This window comes from Gallinula chloropus (assembly GCF_964237585.1).
Source record: "Gallinula chloropus genome assembly, chromosome: 3".
NCBI classification, from domain to species: Eukaryota; Metazoa; Chordata; class Aves; order Gruiformes; family Rallidae; genus Gallinula; species Gallinula chloropus.
The window spans coordinates 21,262,155-21,280,934 of record NC_140087.1 but is presented as its reverse complement, the minus strand read 5'-3'; the positions used below and the strand labels follow the sequence as shown (position 1 = coordinate 21,280,934).

Genomic DNA, 18,780 nt, shown 5'->3' with positions numbered 1-18,780 from the left:
GGGTGCCCTGTCCCTGGAAGTGTTCAAGGCCAGATTGGATGGGGCCCTGGGCAGCCTTGTGTAGCTCCAGGCCTGGAGGTTGGTGTCCCTGCCTGTGGCAGGGGGGTTGGAGCTCTATGATCCTTGGGGTCCCTTCCAACCCATGCCATTCTATGATTCATCTAGTTTGGAAAAAAAGAATTGAGGCAAAGGGCTTGTAAGTAGTTGGACTTTTACCTTGAAGAAATAAAGGAAAAGGAACACTGGGAATTCAGGGGCATGCAAACCTACAAAATGGAAAAGGCAGTGTTTATTTTCACTTAGGATCTGAAGATGTTTGTAAAGCAGTGAAGGTCTAATGAATCCATGAATGATTTTAGTTTGTTTTCAAAGTGGGTTTAAGCTGTAATGAAAAAGTGAAAAAGCGGAAGTTGAGATAAACTTTATACAAATAGTTTGTTGTATTAGGTGGCTTCTTCCTGCATGTTTCTGATTTTGTTGATCTTTAGCAGGATTTTTCAGAAGTCTGCCAATAATTGTTACTTGTTGCTCCCACAGAGCACCCTAAACTTTTTTATTGTTTTTTTTTTTTTAAACTACAACAAAGTCCATCTTCCTGACTGCCTAATGAGCTGAAAAAAATAAAACATGAAGCTTGAGGAAACAAAATATCCTTGTGTTTGGTCTACTGTGAGCTAAAGGATTTGATTAAAAAATATCTAGTGGTGGAGAGAGGAAGTTCTCTGTTTTGAAGTCTTAAAAACAAACACAAATGTCCACCAGGCGCTGGAAATTCCAGCTCATTCTATGTAGGTCACCAAGAGGCTTTTATGTACCATGATTGCCACTGCTGAGTGGAGCCTTTTCTGTGATCTGCAGGTGGAATTTCCATCTTACTGCTATCTTCATGAGTGAGGCAAGAAATCTAGTTACCACGTGTTTTGATTTTGATTATCACTCACCCTGGCATTGATTGTGCTTTGGGAGTTTTTGCTTCTTTGTTTTTACCTAAAGCCTACTAATTATTGATGCAATTCATCAATGAACTACAAGACTGTGAAAACAGAAAATCGTTGTAAATTAAGATGAGAATAAGACTGGACAAAGAAATGCTTTTGTTTTGCTCCTGTAGTTGCAGTTTCTGGGTTAAGTAGGGAGAACTCTCTTTCTTTCTTTCTTTCTTTCTTTCTTTCTTTCTTTCTTTCTTTCTTTGGCTTTGTTTTTTGCAAGAAGGAAAAAAATACGCAGCATGTGGCTTTTTGAGCACTCCCAAAGCATCAATAGTATCTCATACTAATCTCTTCAACTTAGAGATGTTGGGAGTGTAACCTAGGGTGACATAAGCAGCGTTCAAGCGATGTGCCAGGCTTGTGCCCCACCTTTGCTCCGGGCTGAATTGCTTCAAGTCCTGTTGGTGAAACTGCACTGCAGACTCCTTTTTTTAACAATCTCTTACAAAGTGCAAGGCTTGCAAGCTGCCTGTGTTTGGGTTTATGTGAACAAGTAACAAAACATGTCTCCAATTGCTTGGGTTTAGGGGGTTTATATATGTAGGCAGTCAGGAAGAGTTTACCCCACATATCAAACATTAGTTTTGTTCTAATAGCAGAAGCTTTCCAAGAACAAGATGTGTCCGTATCGTCACAAAAGGAGCTCCAGAAGAAGACAGACCTTTATCATCTTCAGAAGGTTAGGCCTGCGTAGGCTTTACTGACTAGTTCCATAACTGAATCGTTTAAGATTTAATTGTCCACGGGGCAGTTCTTCCCAGTTTGCTGGAGCTCTGAGTAAAGGTTGTGTGTATAAAAAACTTTTCCTTAAAATGAAACAATAAGTACCAACTGTATGTCAGGCCCACCTGATGCATAGAAAATTATAGAAAATATCTGCCATAAGATAGGATTTTAAAATGCAAATTAGGGGGTTTCTTCTTGTTCAACTTGTAAATTATATATTCTTCTTAACACGTTTCTTTGAATTTCCCAAACTCCTACCAGCTTCAGAACTGAATGCAGTAGCCTAAATAAAAATAACTGCACGAACACGCTGTCAGACATCAGCAGCAAAGACATGCCAGCACAAATTATACATGTTAAATACATAGATTGTGTTCTCCAGAGAATAGCTGCCTCCCATGTAGTTTTATGCACCACTTCTTTTTTTTTTTTTCTGAAAGACTTTGCTGGAGTTGAAGGAATCAAGGCGGTCTAAGAAACTGACCAAGTTTGAAATGCTTCGTTTTGAAGTTGTTGACTATATAGACCGTCTTGTAAGGTGAGCTTTCCTTTCCCATTTTATATTCCCACACCAGTTTGCACTGAGTTGCAACAGGAATTTTGCTAACGTGTGTTAATCTTGCCAAAATTGTGTCTTGGTCCCTGCAGTATGAACCACGCCTTTTTCCCTTCCTATTCTTTCTTTGAGGGCTGTAAAAGCAATAATTGGGGGGGAAACCCAATCAAATCTCTTTCTGTAGGTCAGTAGAAGTAATTGGCACATGAATTGACCAGCTTTGGCTGCAAACAAAAGTCGAAGGATAATGGGGTTTATGTGGCAAAATGAAGTCAAGAGTTTTTACTTATATTAGCTGATCTGTTCTACTTCTGAAATTGTATAGATGTTGAGTGTGATGCCCTACCTGTAATGTAGCAGATAAGGTTTTGGAGGCAGCTCTGCAGCAGAAAAGGTGAAAGGCCTGGGGCGGGGGGGCAAGATGAAGGCACTTGTTAATTATAGAGCCTCGGTGAGGGGAGGCAAAGATGCTAACAGAAGGAAGGATCACTGTGCCAAGAAAATAGCTCCAGATGTGAAGACACGAGATGAGTAGAGACTCCTCAAGATGGATAAGCAAGGTCTGTGGAGCAGAGTACCATAACTGGTGTTAGCGTTTCAGCTCCTGCCCTTTTTTGAATTTGGCAGTGGCCTAGCTAGAGTTCCATGCTAAACCCATTAGATATAGACTTGATAGTAACTGATGTCCCTGCTTAAAGGTTGGTTTCAGTGCCATTCATCTTGTTCCTTCAGAGATTTGTCAGTACTGGTTAGGAAACAAACATTCTTGCAGTCTTCAGTAGGCTTCTGTTGTTTCCCTGAAGGTAAAGCTTGTATCTCCTCTTCTTTCCTCGTGTTGCTTTTCCAGAAGGTACCTGGTTCCTGCAGACCACAAGACTCTCCATGAGATAATGTATTTCAACACAGCCAGCGTCCTCCGAGGGCACTTGAACGCTGCCCCAAGGATTGCAGTTCACACAGCTTTAAATAACCCCTACTTCTACCTGAAGGTAAGAAGCAGGCAAGTTGTCTGTGGTGCTGGAGGACTTTCTGAAGGCTGCAGGTGAGGGTGATGTGTGAGGCTTGGTTTTGCTGCTTCATGAAGCTTGGCACAGAGTCAGTGTTTAGCAGAGCACCAGTGAGCTGGTGTTGATAAGCAACTGGGGACTTTGCGAAGCGCGAGGGAATCTGTCTGGCTGAAATAAAGAGGCTAATTATGAAAAGAGTTCTATATGGGGAATCTATTTTCCAGAGCCTGTTCTAGTAGTCATCTTCTTTTTTTTCTCCTGTAGATGTAGCATAAAGGTCATTTTATATTTCATTACAAATGTCTGCGGGGAAAATAAGAGCGTCTGTGGCTCTTTCCAGAGGCTGGGCTGGTGCTTAGCCCGCACTGTGCAGACCTGCTGTAAGGTAAAGGCTTTGTTGAGGCAGAGTGATGACATTAGCAGTAGCTTAAATACAGCATATTTAAATGAGTCCTTTGTTTTTCTTTTTACATGTATTTTAATAGCTGCTGTGTATCGACGTCCTGCCTTTTCCAAGGCCAATAAAAGGATTGCCAGTGATTCTGTTAGTTAACTCTGCCCTGTTCTAGAGAAAAAAACCAATCCCTTTCCCACTTTTTCCATAAATCAAATTCACAGGGCAATCAAAAGAAGAGAGTGGGACTTGGAAAAGGAATGGACATATGTTTCTTTTTGCCCTTGATTATAGGTGCTACTGGAAGTTATCCTTGTGACTTAGCATTGCCTTTAAAATTGTAATTACACCTTGAAGAAAACGTTAGTTGTAGCTGTATCTGGTTATTTGTTGCTTGAGTCAAAACCAATACTTAACAGGAATCACAGTGATAAAGATCAGCGTTTGAAATCTACGACCCATTTCTTATTGGGCTTGTTGGAACTGTGCCCCCAACCCCACCCCCGCCTTTGAATGAGGGTTCTTGGTTTTGCTGTGTGCAGGAGTTATTTCTAAAACCACTTAAAAAGCTCATTTTGTGAAAACAGTAGTTGGCAAGTGGGCTATTGTTAGAGAGACCTAATATGAACTCAGTGATCTATATTTTTAGAAAACCTGTAAAAGTATAGATTAAGAGAGCTAAGGAAATCTACCTACTGATATATTTAGTAAGTACTCTCTCTGATGAGTTGACAGGATTTAAAGCCCTCTGTCGTCCTGCACTTTGCTCTTTGACATACTTTAACGTATTTCTGGTATTTCCTGAGTAGGCTGTGAAGGTTTGGCACAATTTCTGACAGCAGCAGTACCTTGCTTAGCAATTGAGTCTGAGTCAAGGACGGGTTTTTTTCATCATTGTAGCCTTGACTTCCACATGGTTTGTACTTTCCTGGGCCATGACCAGTGCAAAGTTCTCCGAGATGTTCCTTCCAGATGGCCAGGACAGAAAAGGATCTGCTTCAGTGGAGTACCAGCAGATGATTAATGTGTGATGCATTTCTTACAGGAATCCAGTCATTTATTTATATACTGATCCTGCAGGGCAGGGGAAGGGGAAAAAAAAAAGCCCAAACACCACATGCCAAAAATTTTCACTGATCCCTTGAGAATTCAACAAGTTGTAACTTGGAATGCCAGCAAGGTACAGCCTAGTACTGTGTCAGCACAAGGAAACCTCATCTCAGATCTTGCAGAGGTTTAGAGCATAGAATATCCAGAGCAGGAAGGGACCCAAAAGGATCATCAGGTCCAACTCCTGGCTCCACACAGGGCCAGCCAGGTCAGAGCATGGGACTGAGCATATCGTCCAGATGCTTCTTGAACTCAGAGAAGCTCAGGGCTGTGACCACTTTCCTGCGGAGCCTGTTCCAGTCGCCAACCACCCTCTCAGTGAAGAACCTCTTCCTAACATCCAGCCTAAACCTCCTCTGTCATGGCTTCATACTGTTCCCTCAGGTTCTGTGAGGAGATCAGCACCTGCCCCTTCTCCCCCCTCATCAGGAAGCCATCAACCATGATCCTCTCAGCCTCCTCTTCTCCAGGCTGTACAAACCAGCCAAACCAGACTTCAGCCTCTCCTCACAAGACTTCCCCTCCAGACCCTTCACCATCCTCTGGACACTCTCCAGTTTTGTGTCCCTCTTGTACTGTGGCTCACAAAACTGCACCCAGTACTCGAGGTGAGGCCACACCAGTGCAGCACAGAGCAGGACAATCACCTCCCTGGACCAGCTGGCCGTGCCGTGCTTGGTGCACCCCAGGATAGGGCTGGCCCTCCTGGCTGCCTGGGCACACTGCTGGCTTATGGTTAACTTGTTGTTGATTAAGACCCCCAAATCCCTCTCAGCACGGCTGGCCTCCAGCGTCTGACCCCCCAGTCTGTATGTGCAGCCAGGGTGGCCCCTTCCCAGGTGCAGAACCCGGCACTTGCCCTTGTTAAACCTCACGCTGTGGGTGACTGCCCAGCTCTCTGATCTGCCCAGGTGTCTCTGCAAGAATTCTCTACCCTCAGCAGAGTCAACAGCTCCTCCCAATTTAGTGTCATCTGCAGATTTACTTAAGACACCCTCCAGTACTGAGTCCAGGTCACTTATGAAAATGTTAAAAAGAACTGGACCTAAAATGGAGCCCTGGGGAACCCCAATAGTGACTGGCCACCAATCCAACGTTACCCCATTTACTATCGCCCTCTGGGCCTGGCCTTTAAGCCAGTTGCCCACCAACACGTTATGGCCTTCTCTAGATGGTTACGTGAGGTTTCTTCTTGACCTTGGGTAAGAAGGGGTTTTTCAAACCCCCCATGGATCTGTAGGATTGAGGACAGGATAAGTTGGGGACTGGCCTGTTGGAGAGCAGCGTAGGTGAAAGGGACTGGGGGTCCTGGTGGACAGCAGGGTGACCATGAGCCAGCAACGTGCCCTTGTGGCCAAGAATGCCAGTGGCATCCTGAGGTGTATTAGAAGGGGTGTGCTTAGTAAGTTGTCCTCCCCCTCTACTCTGCCCTGGTGAGACCACACCTGGAATATTGTGTCCAGTTCTGGGCCCCTCAGTTCAAGAAGGACATAGAACTCCTTGAAAGAGCCCAGCGCAGGGCCAGCAAGATGATTAAGGGAGTGGAACACTTTCCTTATGAGGAGAGGCTGGGTGAGCTGGGCCTCTGTAGCTTGGAGGGGACTGAGGGGTGACCTCATTAATGTTTAAAAACATGTAAACGGTGAGAGTCAGGAGGATGGACCCAGGCTCTGCTCAGGGATGGCCAGCAATAGGACAAGGGGCAGTGGGTGCAAGCTGGAGCATAGAAGTTCCATGTGAAATAAGGAGGAACTTTTTCACTCTGAGGGTGATGGGGCACTGGGACAGGCTGCCCAGAGAGGTTGTGGAGTCTCCTTCTCTGGAGACATTCAAAACCCACCTGGATGTGTTCCTGTGTGATTTAGTCTGGGTGATCCTGCTCTGGCAGGGGGGTTGGACTCTACATGATCTTTGGAGGCCTCTTCCAGCTCCTGATGTTGTGTGGTTCTGTGGTTGAGTCCTGTTGCCCGTGAAGACAGCTCAAAACTAAAACCCTCGAGTTGCAGTTAAGCTCCCATATCAGGGAGAGGGGTTCTAGGAGTTGGTCCTCAGGAAAGACAGTCGCTTTCTTCCACAGTAGGGTCCGAGCCTGTCCTCTGTCTAGCCCCTGGGGGCAGGGTCAAGCAAGAGAAAACCCCTCCATCAACAATATTCTGGGCTGTTCCCATGTCCGTCCTCTTTCTGAAGCAACACGTCAGTGCTCTGTAGGTGGTTTCACAACCGTCTGCTTCTAGGGTAGCTTCCTGCTTGTCAGCCTGGGTATTTCCTCCTGGGGACAGCGCCTGTGCTGCCAGCTCAGGAAGCTGAGGTTTCCCTGCATGTAGCTGCAGCTCCCTTCCTTCTGCTGTAAAGACTTGGCCTAGTCATCACAACACAGGCTAAATTCTTTCAGGTGCTGGAAGAGAGCCTGCAGCACCAATGAGTAATACCTTTCCAGATCACTCTCAGGACTTGTGTGGGGTCCAGCTAGATACTGACTTGTACAGGTGAACCTGTTCTGGGGGGGGGCAAGGGGGGGGGGGTGCAGTTGCTCTAGAATTTGCATCTTCTCTTGGTTGTAATAACTCTTCCGGCCTTCAGATTAGAAAACCAATGAAGAGTGTCCAGCAGTGCCAGAGATGGCACATGGGTAAGTGGCAGGAAGCCACAGAGTTAGGTGAAGTAGCAGAGGGGAAAAGAGAAAAGGCGTGGGGTTATCCTTCTGGGCAGTGGTGAGCCACTAGATCAGCCAGAAGGTGTAACTTCCCCTCTGCTGGTTACTGACACGGTTGTGTTTGAAACTGTTATGGTGTGCTCCTGTATTATTGTTTGGCAAATTAATGTCTGGGTTGTAACACTAAGAGGGTTTAGCCACATTGCTCTGAATTTATCATAGAATTACAGAATGGGTTGGGTTGGGAGGGACCTTAAAGAACATCTAGTTCTGACCTGGCCTTGAACACTGCCAGGGAGGGGCAGCCACAGCTTCTTTGGGCAGCCTGTGCCAGGGCCTCACCACCCTCACAGGGAAGAATGTCTTCCTAACACGTAATCTAAATCTACCTTCTTCTAGTTAGACCCATTACCCCTTGTCCTGTCACTCCCATGTCTTTGCAAACAGTCCCTCTCCAGCTTTCTTGTAGGCCCCTTTAGGTACTGGAAGGCTGTAGTAAGGTCTCCCCAGAGCTTTCTCTTCTCCAGGCTGAACAATCCCAGCTCCCTCAGCCTGTCTTTATAGAAGTGCTCCAGTCCCTGACCTTTGTGGCCCTTCTCTGGACTTGCTGCAACAGCTCTATATCTTTCCTGTACTGGGGACCCCAGAGCTGGACGCAGTACTCCAGGTAGGATGTCACCAGAGCAGAGCAAAGCAGCAGAATCACCTCCCTTGACCTGCTGGCCACGCCGTTCTTGATGCAGCCCAGGACACAGTTGGCCTTCTGATTGAGCTTTTCCTCAACCAGTGCCCCCAAGTCCTCCTCCTCAGGGCTGCTCTTAACCCATTCTCTGCCCAGCCTGCAGCTGTGCTTGGGATTGTCCTGACCCAAGTGCAGGACCTTGCACTTGGCCTTGTTGAACTTCATGCAGTTCTCATGGGTCCATTTCTCCAACCTGTCCAGGTGCCCCTGGATGGCATTTATTTATGAATATGTTCTTAGGTGTCCCTGCTGGGGCTTTGTGGACTTCCCAAAACTAACGTGCTTACTTTACGACCACGTGAAAGCATTTAGTAAAAATTACTGTGAACTGAAATGAGTGATTAGTGGCTGTTTTCATGGTAAGAGACCTGCTTTCTTAGAGTGCATGAAACTGAAAATTGGGGAAGAAGTCACGAGGTGACAGGAATGTAAATTTATGCAGCTCTACAGAGACTTTTTCTTCTGTCTCAAGTGGCTCTTTTACTTCTCAAGCAAATGGTTTGGTGCTGATGACCTGAATTTGCTGAGAGAGAGAGCAGTTTTCTGAGAAAATCAGACTTTTGCCTGTATAGATGCTGAGTTTCAAGCCAGAGAGAAATGGCTGTTTTATTTCAAAAATAAAGCTCTTGAGATGAGAGAAGCAGTTTTGCCTTTTAGTACATCTGATAGATGTACACGGACTTCCTCCTTCCTTTGAGGGGGGAAAGTGGGGGGTAAGGGACACATTTCTATTTTCTCCATAGTGGAGTCTAGGGTAAGTCATGACAAGTTGCTTTTCCTGAATCCACAGAACAGAGTATTTCTCTCTGATACCTAAATAGGAGTAGCAAAAGAATTGGGGAAGAGCCTAATTACACAATCACTCATTAGAGACTGAGTAAGTGTGAAAAACTGTAGAAGGGATAGGAGGAGTGAAGTGGCTTGGGTGGGGTTCTGTTGGGTGTTTTAATGGTATGTTCCCTTCTTTTCCTGGCTTCATTTAGATTTGGTTTTGGGTTTTTTTTCCTTTGTGCCATCAACTTGCCATTAAGCAGACAAACAGTAAAGGTTTGGTTACAATACCTACCATGTGAATTGCCAGAAACAATATTGTATCAAAGCCTTTAAAACTGTTCAAGACTAAAAACTGATCAAAGTTACTGATGCCTTTTTTTAAAATCATTCTTTATTAGCATCAGGCTTTGAAGTGTGATGGAGGAAGCATTTCTAACAAAGCCCCTGACATATGCATAGCCTATAAGCTTCACTTGGAGTGTGGCAGATTGATCAACCTCGTCGATTGGTTAGAGGTATGTGACAATACCCACTTGCAGTATTCTGACTGATCTTTTTGCTGCCTGTTCCCTGTTCATCTCCCTTGTGACAGGGTAGCTCCTTGCATACCCCTGTCCCTCCTGTGCAAGAACTCGCAGTAGGTCTGGGCAGCAGCTCCAGTCACCAGCCTGCAGAGTCTCCCCCTGAACGCCGTGAATCGTTTGCTCACAGTGTGGTGACACCGTGGTGAAAATCTTTTCTGCTTCTGTTTTATGCTCAGCACAGATAAGATTTTATGCTTCACAATGTTCCCTCTTGTTTTGAAGCGTTCTGTGAGGCTTTTATGGAAGCAGGCAGGTGCTGCTGTGTGGCAGGTGTGGGGTGCTCAGAGAGAATGCTCCTGTGAGGGAAGAGTGGAGGTCCTCCTAGCCTGACAGCCTGTCCCATACTGTGACCAAAAGCAAAGAGAGAATAACAAGAGAACATTCGCTACTGCGTACGTTCTCCAGATAGTCCCCAGCTAACAATGGTGGTTTAGCTCTCAAGTTTCCTAAACTGGAATGGTTTCTGTGTATTTCATAAGCCTGCCTGGATTACATTATCAGTGTAATGTTTTAGCAAGGGCAGCATCCTCTGGTGAGAAATTCTGTAGCTTAACTACACACAGTGCAGAGGACACTCTTTACTTGCTCTGAGTGTGCTTTGTCTGCTGCTGCCTGGTTTGGGTACTAGAAATAGAAGTGGACAGAAGATTCCTGCCCAGCCTCTTGCTGCCCACCAATTGTTACAGATTTCTGCACAGCCACCGGATCTCCTTCATCTCTCCAGAATGTTTTAGTGGTCTCGCTTTGAGAATGTTTGTTTTTACTGAGAATGGGTCAGGGACCAGGAGGACTGTGTTGGGATTTAAAATGCAGGGACAGGAGTTCAGGGAGTGATGTCTTTCATTTTGTATTCCTGCCACGGCAATATGTAACCCTGCTTGCTCTTCTGATTGCTGCTTGAGCTGACAACCTCATGGAGCTATCATTCTGAGATCTCATTCCTCCTGGGTGACAGTCATCAGCTTGGAGCTCATTACTTCATATGCAGCTCTGTCTATCTGTGAAACGTGTTAAATCTGTGCTGCTTTCCCTTTTCTAGGCTTTCTCAACTGTGGTGACCTCAGTTGAGGGACCAAATGCAGATGCAGCTTCCTCGGACCAGGTGGATGATGTTATCCAGTATCCTTTTTCGTTTCTTTCAAGTTTGACATTTCAGGTGCTTACAGGATTAGTGACCCTGGATTTTTAAAATACAGCTTCATGTGCACTGATAGCTAATCCCAGAAAAATAAGATGCCTGCTTTCAACAGCCATAATATACTGAAAATGCCACAGGAACTGGAATAGTTGGGCTGAGGCTGGCAAGATAAGATGACAGCTTGTGTCCGTAGGAGTTGTTTGGGTCTGAAACAGAACTGCCAGCCTGTAACATGAGTTGAAGCTAATCTACTTGGTTAAGTCATCCTAGAGTTGGTAGAGGCACATAGCTGGGAAGCTGTGACCTAGAGAGCAAACGGAGAAATAATTTGAGAGTAGCTCATCGTGAGGAAGATGGAAGGATTGGCAGAGGAAATAGTTATAGAAATAGTCTCTGTAGAAGCCACAAGTCCTAGTACCTTAGAGCTGAGAATTTTAGTTCCCACAAAACATCCATTCTGCTTCTCACTTTGTCCTGATTCTTCAGTGAGGTCTGCAGAATGTTTAAATGATAAGCATTAGAACCAAAATTCATGGTGACAACAGCAGTGATGCCACAGAAAAAAGATGAGTACTTGTATTGGAGGCTTAACTACAGGAAGAGTATTGATGTGCTTTAGTACTGCACCTAGCTTTCCTTTAGTACAAGGTCTTTCCTCTTTTACACACTGGTAATTAACACAAAACTAAATTCTCAGTTTAACTCAAGCTGTGTGTCAGGAAGGCAGCAAGAAAAGTCTAGTGGCTAGTGAGTAAAGGAAAGGTGATGCTGCTTTATGAAACCTTAAATCTCCATTATTGTCTCTATTCTTGTCAGGGACAAGAAAGTATAAAGTCTTTCTCTTGAGAGACTACAGAATTAGTATCTTTGTAGGATTTAGTCTTAGCAGTGGGGAAAGGAGCTCTTCCTTTATTGCCACAGTGCAGATGTAGCAAAAGAAATCCCGATGAGGCTGAAGGTCTGTACTTATGTAGGCAAATCATGCCCAGCCCTTATCTGCAACAATTCTAGGGCGCAGCACTGCGTTCTGTGTGGTCTGTGCTTGTCATGACTGAGGTGCCTGTCCCCCCGGGAGAAGGAATGGTGCCTCCATCACCCTGTGTTGCACAAGGTGTACTCGGTTTCCTTCACTGAAGTGTCCAGCGCCCGTTTCATTCGAGCTGTTTCCGAACTGCAACTCTTGGGCTTCATAAAGCCCAGCAAGCAGAAGACCGACCACGTGGCAAGGTTGACGTGGGGAGGCTGTTAGTGTGCCCCTGGGATCTTCCCAAACCCGTTGTTTGTAGCCTGGCGCGATGGCCGCGCTGCTGCTGGCCCGTCCTCACTGACGGTGCAGCCTGTCACACTGAGCGATGGGCACTGAGACGCGTCCAGAGTGCCGGACGGGCTCGGGTAGCCGTGTTGTTTCTGAGTACTCAGCCTGTGTACGTTGCTCTGTCAATGCTCATGTTCCCAGTACTGCATCCTTGTGCCAGTTTCAGTCGTCTTTGATGTGTGATATTTAACGCTAGACTGATAGAAGCCGTGCTAGCGAGCCAGAAGGAACAACGCCGGCTGTGTGAGGTATGGAAGTGATGAAGCAGTATTATTAACCTGCTTATAAGCTGATAGGATTTGAGTCATCATTATAAAATGCCTTCCAGATCCTTAAACTACAGATTTTAAAATAAATAAAGCCAATGTGTTAAAAAAGACAACGTTCAGCCTCTGCTGCGTGTTCTTCACACCAAAACTGGCTAACTCCCCAAAAACTTTCATGAAGAGAAAGGGACAGAGTAATTTTGCAGATACAAATTTTTGCTCCTTGAGCAAAATCAAGCTGTTTAATCATTCCCTTTCTCAACTGAAGTTCATCAGTACTAGCTGACTTTTGCTGTCAGGGGATCTTGTGTCAGCATAGGCTAAATGAGAACATGGCACTCGTGCATTTTGAAGGAAGGTGTAGTAAAACCCACACCTGAAGTATGCTCTGTAAATTTTCTCCTGCTGAGGATTTGTACTGTAGGCAAGTGAAGGAAACGGCTGTGTGCAAATATTGACAATGGGCTGAGAGTGCTAGAGCACTGCTTATCTGACAGATCTTCACAGAACCTTCTCAGCACCTTGGCCCTCAGCAGTGAGCAAGCGCAGGGTGCCGTTCAGCTTCTGCCAGCACAGATCGGCTGGCTTGGGCTGGGATAGAGTTGGTTTTCTTCACAGGAACTGGTATGGGGCTGCGCTTTGGATTTGTGCTGGAAACATGGGGATGGTGCAGGTACCACTAAGCAAGGGCTTACACAGAGCTGAGGCCTTTTCTGCTCCTCACCCCACCAGTCAGGGGTGCACTGGTGGTGCACAGGGAGTTTGGAGGAGACACAACAGGGACAGCTGACCCCAGCTGACCAAGGGGATATTCCATACCACATAATGTCATACACAGCATATTAAGCTGGGAAAGGATAAGGAAGAGGGGGATGTTGGGAGTCATGGTGTTTGCCTTCCCAAGTCATGGTTACACATGCCAGAGCCCTGCTTCCCTGGGGATGGCTGAGCACCTGCCTGCCCATGGGCAGTGGGGATGAATTCCTTGTCTTGCTTTGCTTGTGCGTGTGGAGCTTTTGCTTTACCTCTTAAACTGTCTTTATCTCAACCCATGAGTTCTTGCAGTTTTTGCCTGTCTGATTCTTTTCCCCCCTTGCTACTACAGGGGTGTGGGTGAGGGACAGTGCTGCTGCCCTGCTGGCTGGGGTTAAAGCATGGCAGCCTTGCCAGGGTTCAAGCTAACGACAGGTGTGATTGGAATGTGCTGGATGGAATTTACAGCTGCGATGACTGCAGTTTAGCCACTGGCCGGCAGGCTCCTCCGCTCACCACGGGGCTGCCTTGCTCTACTGTGCAGCAGAGTCTGGTGCTCATTAGTGGCTGCTTTCTGCTTTGGCTGCTCACTGTGCTGCTTATCCTGGTGCTCTGCTGTGCCTGGGAACGTCGTGATAACGGCCATGGCGATGTGCCTGGGCTGGCCCACGGCCAGGGACTCGCTGCTGTTCCTGTGCTGCTGCTTCGGACAGGCTGGGGCTCGTGGGGACTCAACTCAGAGGGGGTCTGTGACCTGCAGGTGTGTTTGCATGGGAGCAAGATACCCCAAAACCTCTGTGTCTGGGCTTTGGATACCTTCAGGATGGGTGAAGCTCAGAGTGGCTGTGGCTGTCATAAACGTCTGGCACAGCAGGTGCAACTCTGGAGGGCCTAGGATAAATCCATGCTGGGGAAGGTACAGCTGGGAGTATCTGTGGGTAAGGCCAGGCTGGAGCAGGGGCAAGGGGAGGAATTCATTGCAACATTAAGCACTAAAACCCAGCCCAACAGGACCAAGGGAGGGAGGCTGTAATGGAAACAATGTCCCCATGTAACCTGTAATCGGAGTTACGTGTTAGAGGAACTGCTGTAGCATGGACCACCTGAAGGCCTGCAGGACCAGTATTTACAAGCAGCAGTGACCCAACCTGAGCTGGCTTTGGAGCCCAGTAGCTACACATACCACACCACGTCGCCTGTCCTGAGCAACCACCATAACGAGGGCTAAAGGAGCACGGAGGATGTTTGGTGCTTTTGCAGCCATTTCACAGGGGTGGGCAGTAGAGTGAGGGAATGGATCTGTGTATTGTATCCAAGGATGGAAGTGGGACAGACCAAGGTGAGTGAGATTGTATTGGCCAGTAAATGGTATGGAAGAAGGGGTGGAGAATGTGCTGGTTTTGGCTGGGATAGTTGATTGTCTTTACAATAGCTGGTATGGAACTGTGCTTTGGATTTGTGCTGGAAACAGGGTTAGTAACACAGGGATGTTTTCATCACTGACCAAAGGGATATTCCATCATGTCACAATCAGGATTTAAAGCTGGGGAAGGAGGAAGAGGAGAGGGACACTGGAGGTGATGGCATTTGCCTTCACAAGTCACCATTATGCATGACAGAGCCCTGCTTCCCTGGGTATGGCTGAGCACCTGCCTGCCATGGGCAGTGGGGAACGAATTCCTTGTCTTGCTTGGCTTGTGTATGCACAGCTTTTGCTTTACTTACTCAACTGTCTTTATCTCAACCCCTGAGTCTTTTCACTTCCCTCCTTCTCATTCTCTCCCCCATGGCACAGCGGGGAGCGAGCAAGTGGCTGTGTGGGGCTGAGCTGTCCCAGCAAAGCAGTGCAGACATCTGGTACAGGTTACTGATGCTGTCCCCTTTTGTGGGGAAAGCACTGGAATGGCTCACAGCCCTCACAGCTGCTCCTGCTTCGGTCAGGATAGACCAAAGAGCTGCTGTTCTCTGCCTCAACAATTAGATCAGTGCCCGATACTGCAACACAAGCCACAAATAAAACACTGTGCCAAAAAAACCTGGGTAAAACACAGTCATTGGTGGAGTTCTGGTCCTCAGGGAAGCCAAGGTTAAGAAAAGCCTACACCTGATTCCAGGTACCAGAGTAACAAGGGCACAGGCCCTGAGCATCCCTTTTTCCTTTGGCACTCAGAAGCTCCACCTTGGATCCTTCTGCCTCAGGCTTCAACTTCCCTCATTTGGGAAGCAAATGTGTTTAAGCTGGTGTCAATGCCCCACGTTTTCCAACCCTGAAAAAAGCTGTCCTTCCCTCCAAACAGCAGCTCCTGTCTGCCACACATTGATAAACCAGCCCCAGAGCTGCAACACAGGTGCTGCAGCAGCATGGATGGAAGCTTCAGGTCAGCCTTAGCACCTAGGGGAGGGCTGCACAGTTGGAAGGGTTTGAGCTTTGTCCCTCCCAGCTTACCTAAGTTCACTGCAGAAGAGCACATGACCTCCAGAAAACTCCCAGACTCCCTCAGTTGACTGTGAGACGATGACAGACTTTGCTTTCCTTCTATTTGAGGCATTTAAGTGCTGCTCTGAGCCATGTGGTGAGCTTGTCACTAGAATCCAGATGCTCCCATTAGCTGCACTGGCACTTCAGCCTACTCAAAACCACTGAAAATGATAGCCTGGAGCTCCAAAGATGCAATCACTTGCACAAACCAGAGCTGTGCTGGGAGGAGGGGGGGGGAGGAAGTCCTATTACCAGAACCTCTGACTTACCAGGCTGTTTACCCAGGAACCTATATGAGGTCTGTTGGGTTTGTTTTAAATACCCTCAGAGAGGGTAGGAGTCATGTGTTTTCCAGCTGCTCTAATTGCAGAGGCACAGTAACACTTCCTGCCCTGCTTAAGGCAGGGCCCCTGTTCTAAATGGCGCCCTGCAAATTAGGAGGCCGGGGACAAGTTGTTTATCAGCCTGTACAGTGCCTGAACGTGCTCCCTGGGAAACACACTCAGGAAAACCCTGAGCAGGAATTGTGAGGATCTCAGGGGAGCAGTTGCAGAAGTTCCTCTCTTCCACTTGGGTTGGGGGTAACCAAACCCAACCATTCTTGGTCCAGAGACCATGCTAGGGGAGCTGTATGGTCCTGCTCTTCAGAGGGAGGGATTTCAAGCAGCAGACACAAAGGCAAGACATTTGGGGCAGAGGGGAATGTTAGCAGCCCTCCTCTGCCCTGAGCCTCAGGGCCTTACTGGCCTTCCAAATACACCTGACAAAGGCAGCAGCAAAACAGCCAAACCTCTCCTTGTCCACAGGACACAGAAGGCAGGTTCTTCACTCAGCTGTCCTCTGCCTGCCCCTTTCCCTCCCCCAAGGCAAGAGTAGCCCACACCATCTCCATTTCACACCCTTGCAGGGTAAAATACCTGGAAATAAGAGAAGCAAACCTCAACAGCGTGTGGCTTTTAACTCCCAAGTGTGCCAACATGATACTAAAACAGAGAAATTAAGTTTATGTCAAATTCTTCCCTTTAACTATAGATTGTGAAGCTCTTAGGTCACTATGTAGCTCTTAAGTGCTATGCTATGTACGGTTTCTCAGGATGGGGTCTCTGATTTAGTACGTGGCTCTCAGGGTGCAAGATGAATAAAGATGAAATACTTGAATAAAATTATGTAGTTAACACTGTGATTTCATTTCCCTCAGCAGGAATGGTAGGAAGGTTGGACAGTTAAGAACACAAACTAAACAAAACTGGTTATAAATTTCATTCAGGTTGCTTTACTTCAGAGGCTGAACTTTGTAGTCAGGCCTGGCTGCCTGGAAAGAGCTACATGTACTAAACTGTGAACCAACATCATTAACAGCAGAGACACTACAGCTATGGGAGAGGACTTTGTGCTTCTCCTCCTTTTAAAGGAATTCTGGTGCTGGGGGTCTGACAGCAGATCATCTGGCTACACAGCATTCTGTATTTGGCTTCCCTCACACAGTTCACTTCTTTTTTGTGGTGAACATTCCAAATTCATCCTCACATACCTTAGCTGAAATACACACAGAGGAGATCTCAGCTGCAAAAATTGGTGTCGTTTTAAGGTGTTGCTTTCTACAACTGTCTGCAAAGTAATAAACATGTTCTGCTTATGCTCCAGGAAACATTCTTGGTCTGCAAGGTTCATTGGAAGCGAACGGGGCCAAAAGAAAAGAGCTGATGTTTGTGTTGTGGTACTGAAAGCCCTTAACGGTGTAAAGCCTCCCTGAACTGATAACTGCATTGTGTTCTTCAGTAGCCACATCCTGCAACAAAACTACTGCCAAAACTCAGGCCTGAAAATTAACTCTTGTTTTCATAGTTTACCATTTTTCTTTACTGTTACAGATGCTGTTCTCTTCGGCACCTCATTGTGCTACTGCACTACTGGTTCCAAACACAAGCTGGCTAATTTTTATCTTGCAGCCTACAACAGCAGTAAAATACAATGAGCCAGGTGCCCGGAAAAGCCAAACATTCACCCTCCCTTTTTTCATCTCTCAGAATGGGTTCCAAGACAAAGGTCATAAGCAATGGTTCACAAGAGCAGAAACTCTTTAACACTTTTCCAGCCTCGGTTTTTTCCTCCCCACTGTGGAATCCTAAGAGCTAAATCCTTCCTAATTCCCATCTTGGGAATGGAAAGGACTTTCACAACAGTTTCTACCCAGAAGCTGCCAACAGTCTTGCTGTTCATGAGGACAGTGCCTGATCTCAAACGTCAGGGCACCCAGGATTGCTTGAATTGCCTTTACAACCTTGCAAAACGCTGACATCACCTCTCAGTTACATGCTTCCTACACACAGGCATCAGCCATCAGGGTGTATACGCTGCCTTTTAAGTGCACAGTAACTGGGATGTGCTCGACAAGAATTTACACATCCCTACCTTAAAACCAGGTTAACCGAGATCTCGGGTTTCTCTCCTAAATTGCCATTAACCACCCTTGGCTCACAATGCTTTCAGAGGCAGTGGCTGCATACAAAGAGCAGAAATACTCTACATGTGGCCACCACAAAATGCTGTGCCAAGAGTTCATAGAATCATAGAATAGAATCACAGAACCAGAGGGGTTGGAAGGGACCTCAAGAGATCATCAGGTCCAACCCCCCTGCCAAAGCAGCTCCCCAGCTCATATTGCACAGGGAGGCATTCAGAGGGGGCTGGAATAGCTCCAGAGAAGGAGACCCCACCACTTCCCTGGGCAGCCTGTCCCAGGGCTCCCTCACCGGGTAAAAGTTCTTCCCCATGTTGGTGTGGAACTTCCTGTGCTCCAACTTGCAGCCATTGCCCCTTGTCCTGTCTCCACAGAGCACTGAAAAGGGGCTGGCCATTTCCTCCTGCATCCCATACTTCAGATATTTATAACCATTAATAAGGTCCCCCCTTAGTCTTCTTTTCTCCAGGCTGAACAGTCAGCCTTTCCTTATAGGGGAGATGCTCCAGGCCCTTCATCATCTCTGTAGCCTCCTCTGGACTCTCTCCAGGAGATCCCTTTTTCATACCAGGGAGCCCAGAACTGGACACAATACTCCAGGTGGGGCCTGACCAGGGCAGAGTAGAGGGGGAGTAGCTACCAAATCTTACCCATTTCTCCTTGGCCCAAAAGAATTTGGAAAGGTCCTCCAAAGCAGGTTTCTATGCACCAGCCTGCTCCTCACAGCACCCCAATTGCCCTCCTTTTTTCAACAGTAATCACGCTCACCATTTTCCTGCTGAAGAGCAAGTCACACTGAACAGGTATTCTGTGTGAAATTCGTCACACCAGGC

At 46.9% G+C, this 18,780-nt stretch overlaps 1 protein-coding gene across 2 annotated transcripts in view; it reads left to right on the top strand.

The window, feature by feature from the left end:
• Window positions 1–12,344, top strand: part of ORC3 (origin recognition complex subunit 3) — a 31,165-nt gene extending 18,821 nt beyond the window's left edge. The window contains exons 11-16 of one of the 2 annotated variants that reach the window (XM_084261910.1): window positions 1,589–1,668; window positions 2,156–2,253; window positions 3,119–3,260; window positions 9,350–9,466; window positions 10,575–10,654; window positions 11,817–12,344. In XM_084261910.1, coding sequence (XP_084118036.1) covers window positions 1,589–1,668; window positions 2,156–2,253; window positions 3,119–3,260; window positions 9,350–9,466; window positions 10,575–10,654; window positions 11,817–11,922 — 623 coding nt within the window. In that variant the 3' untranslated portion in view covers window positions 11,923–12,344. Of the gene's footprint in view, window positions 1–1,585; window positions 1,669–2,155; window positions 2,254–3,118; window positions 3,261–9,349; window positions 9,467–10,574; window positions 10,655–11,816 lie in introns of both variants that reach the window. The other variant, XM_084261911.1, reaches the window with a different exon arrangement.
• The last annotated feature ends 6,436 nt before the right edge of the window (window positions 12,345–18,780 follow it).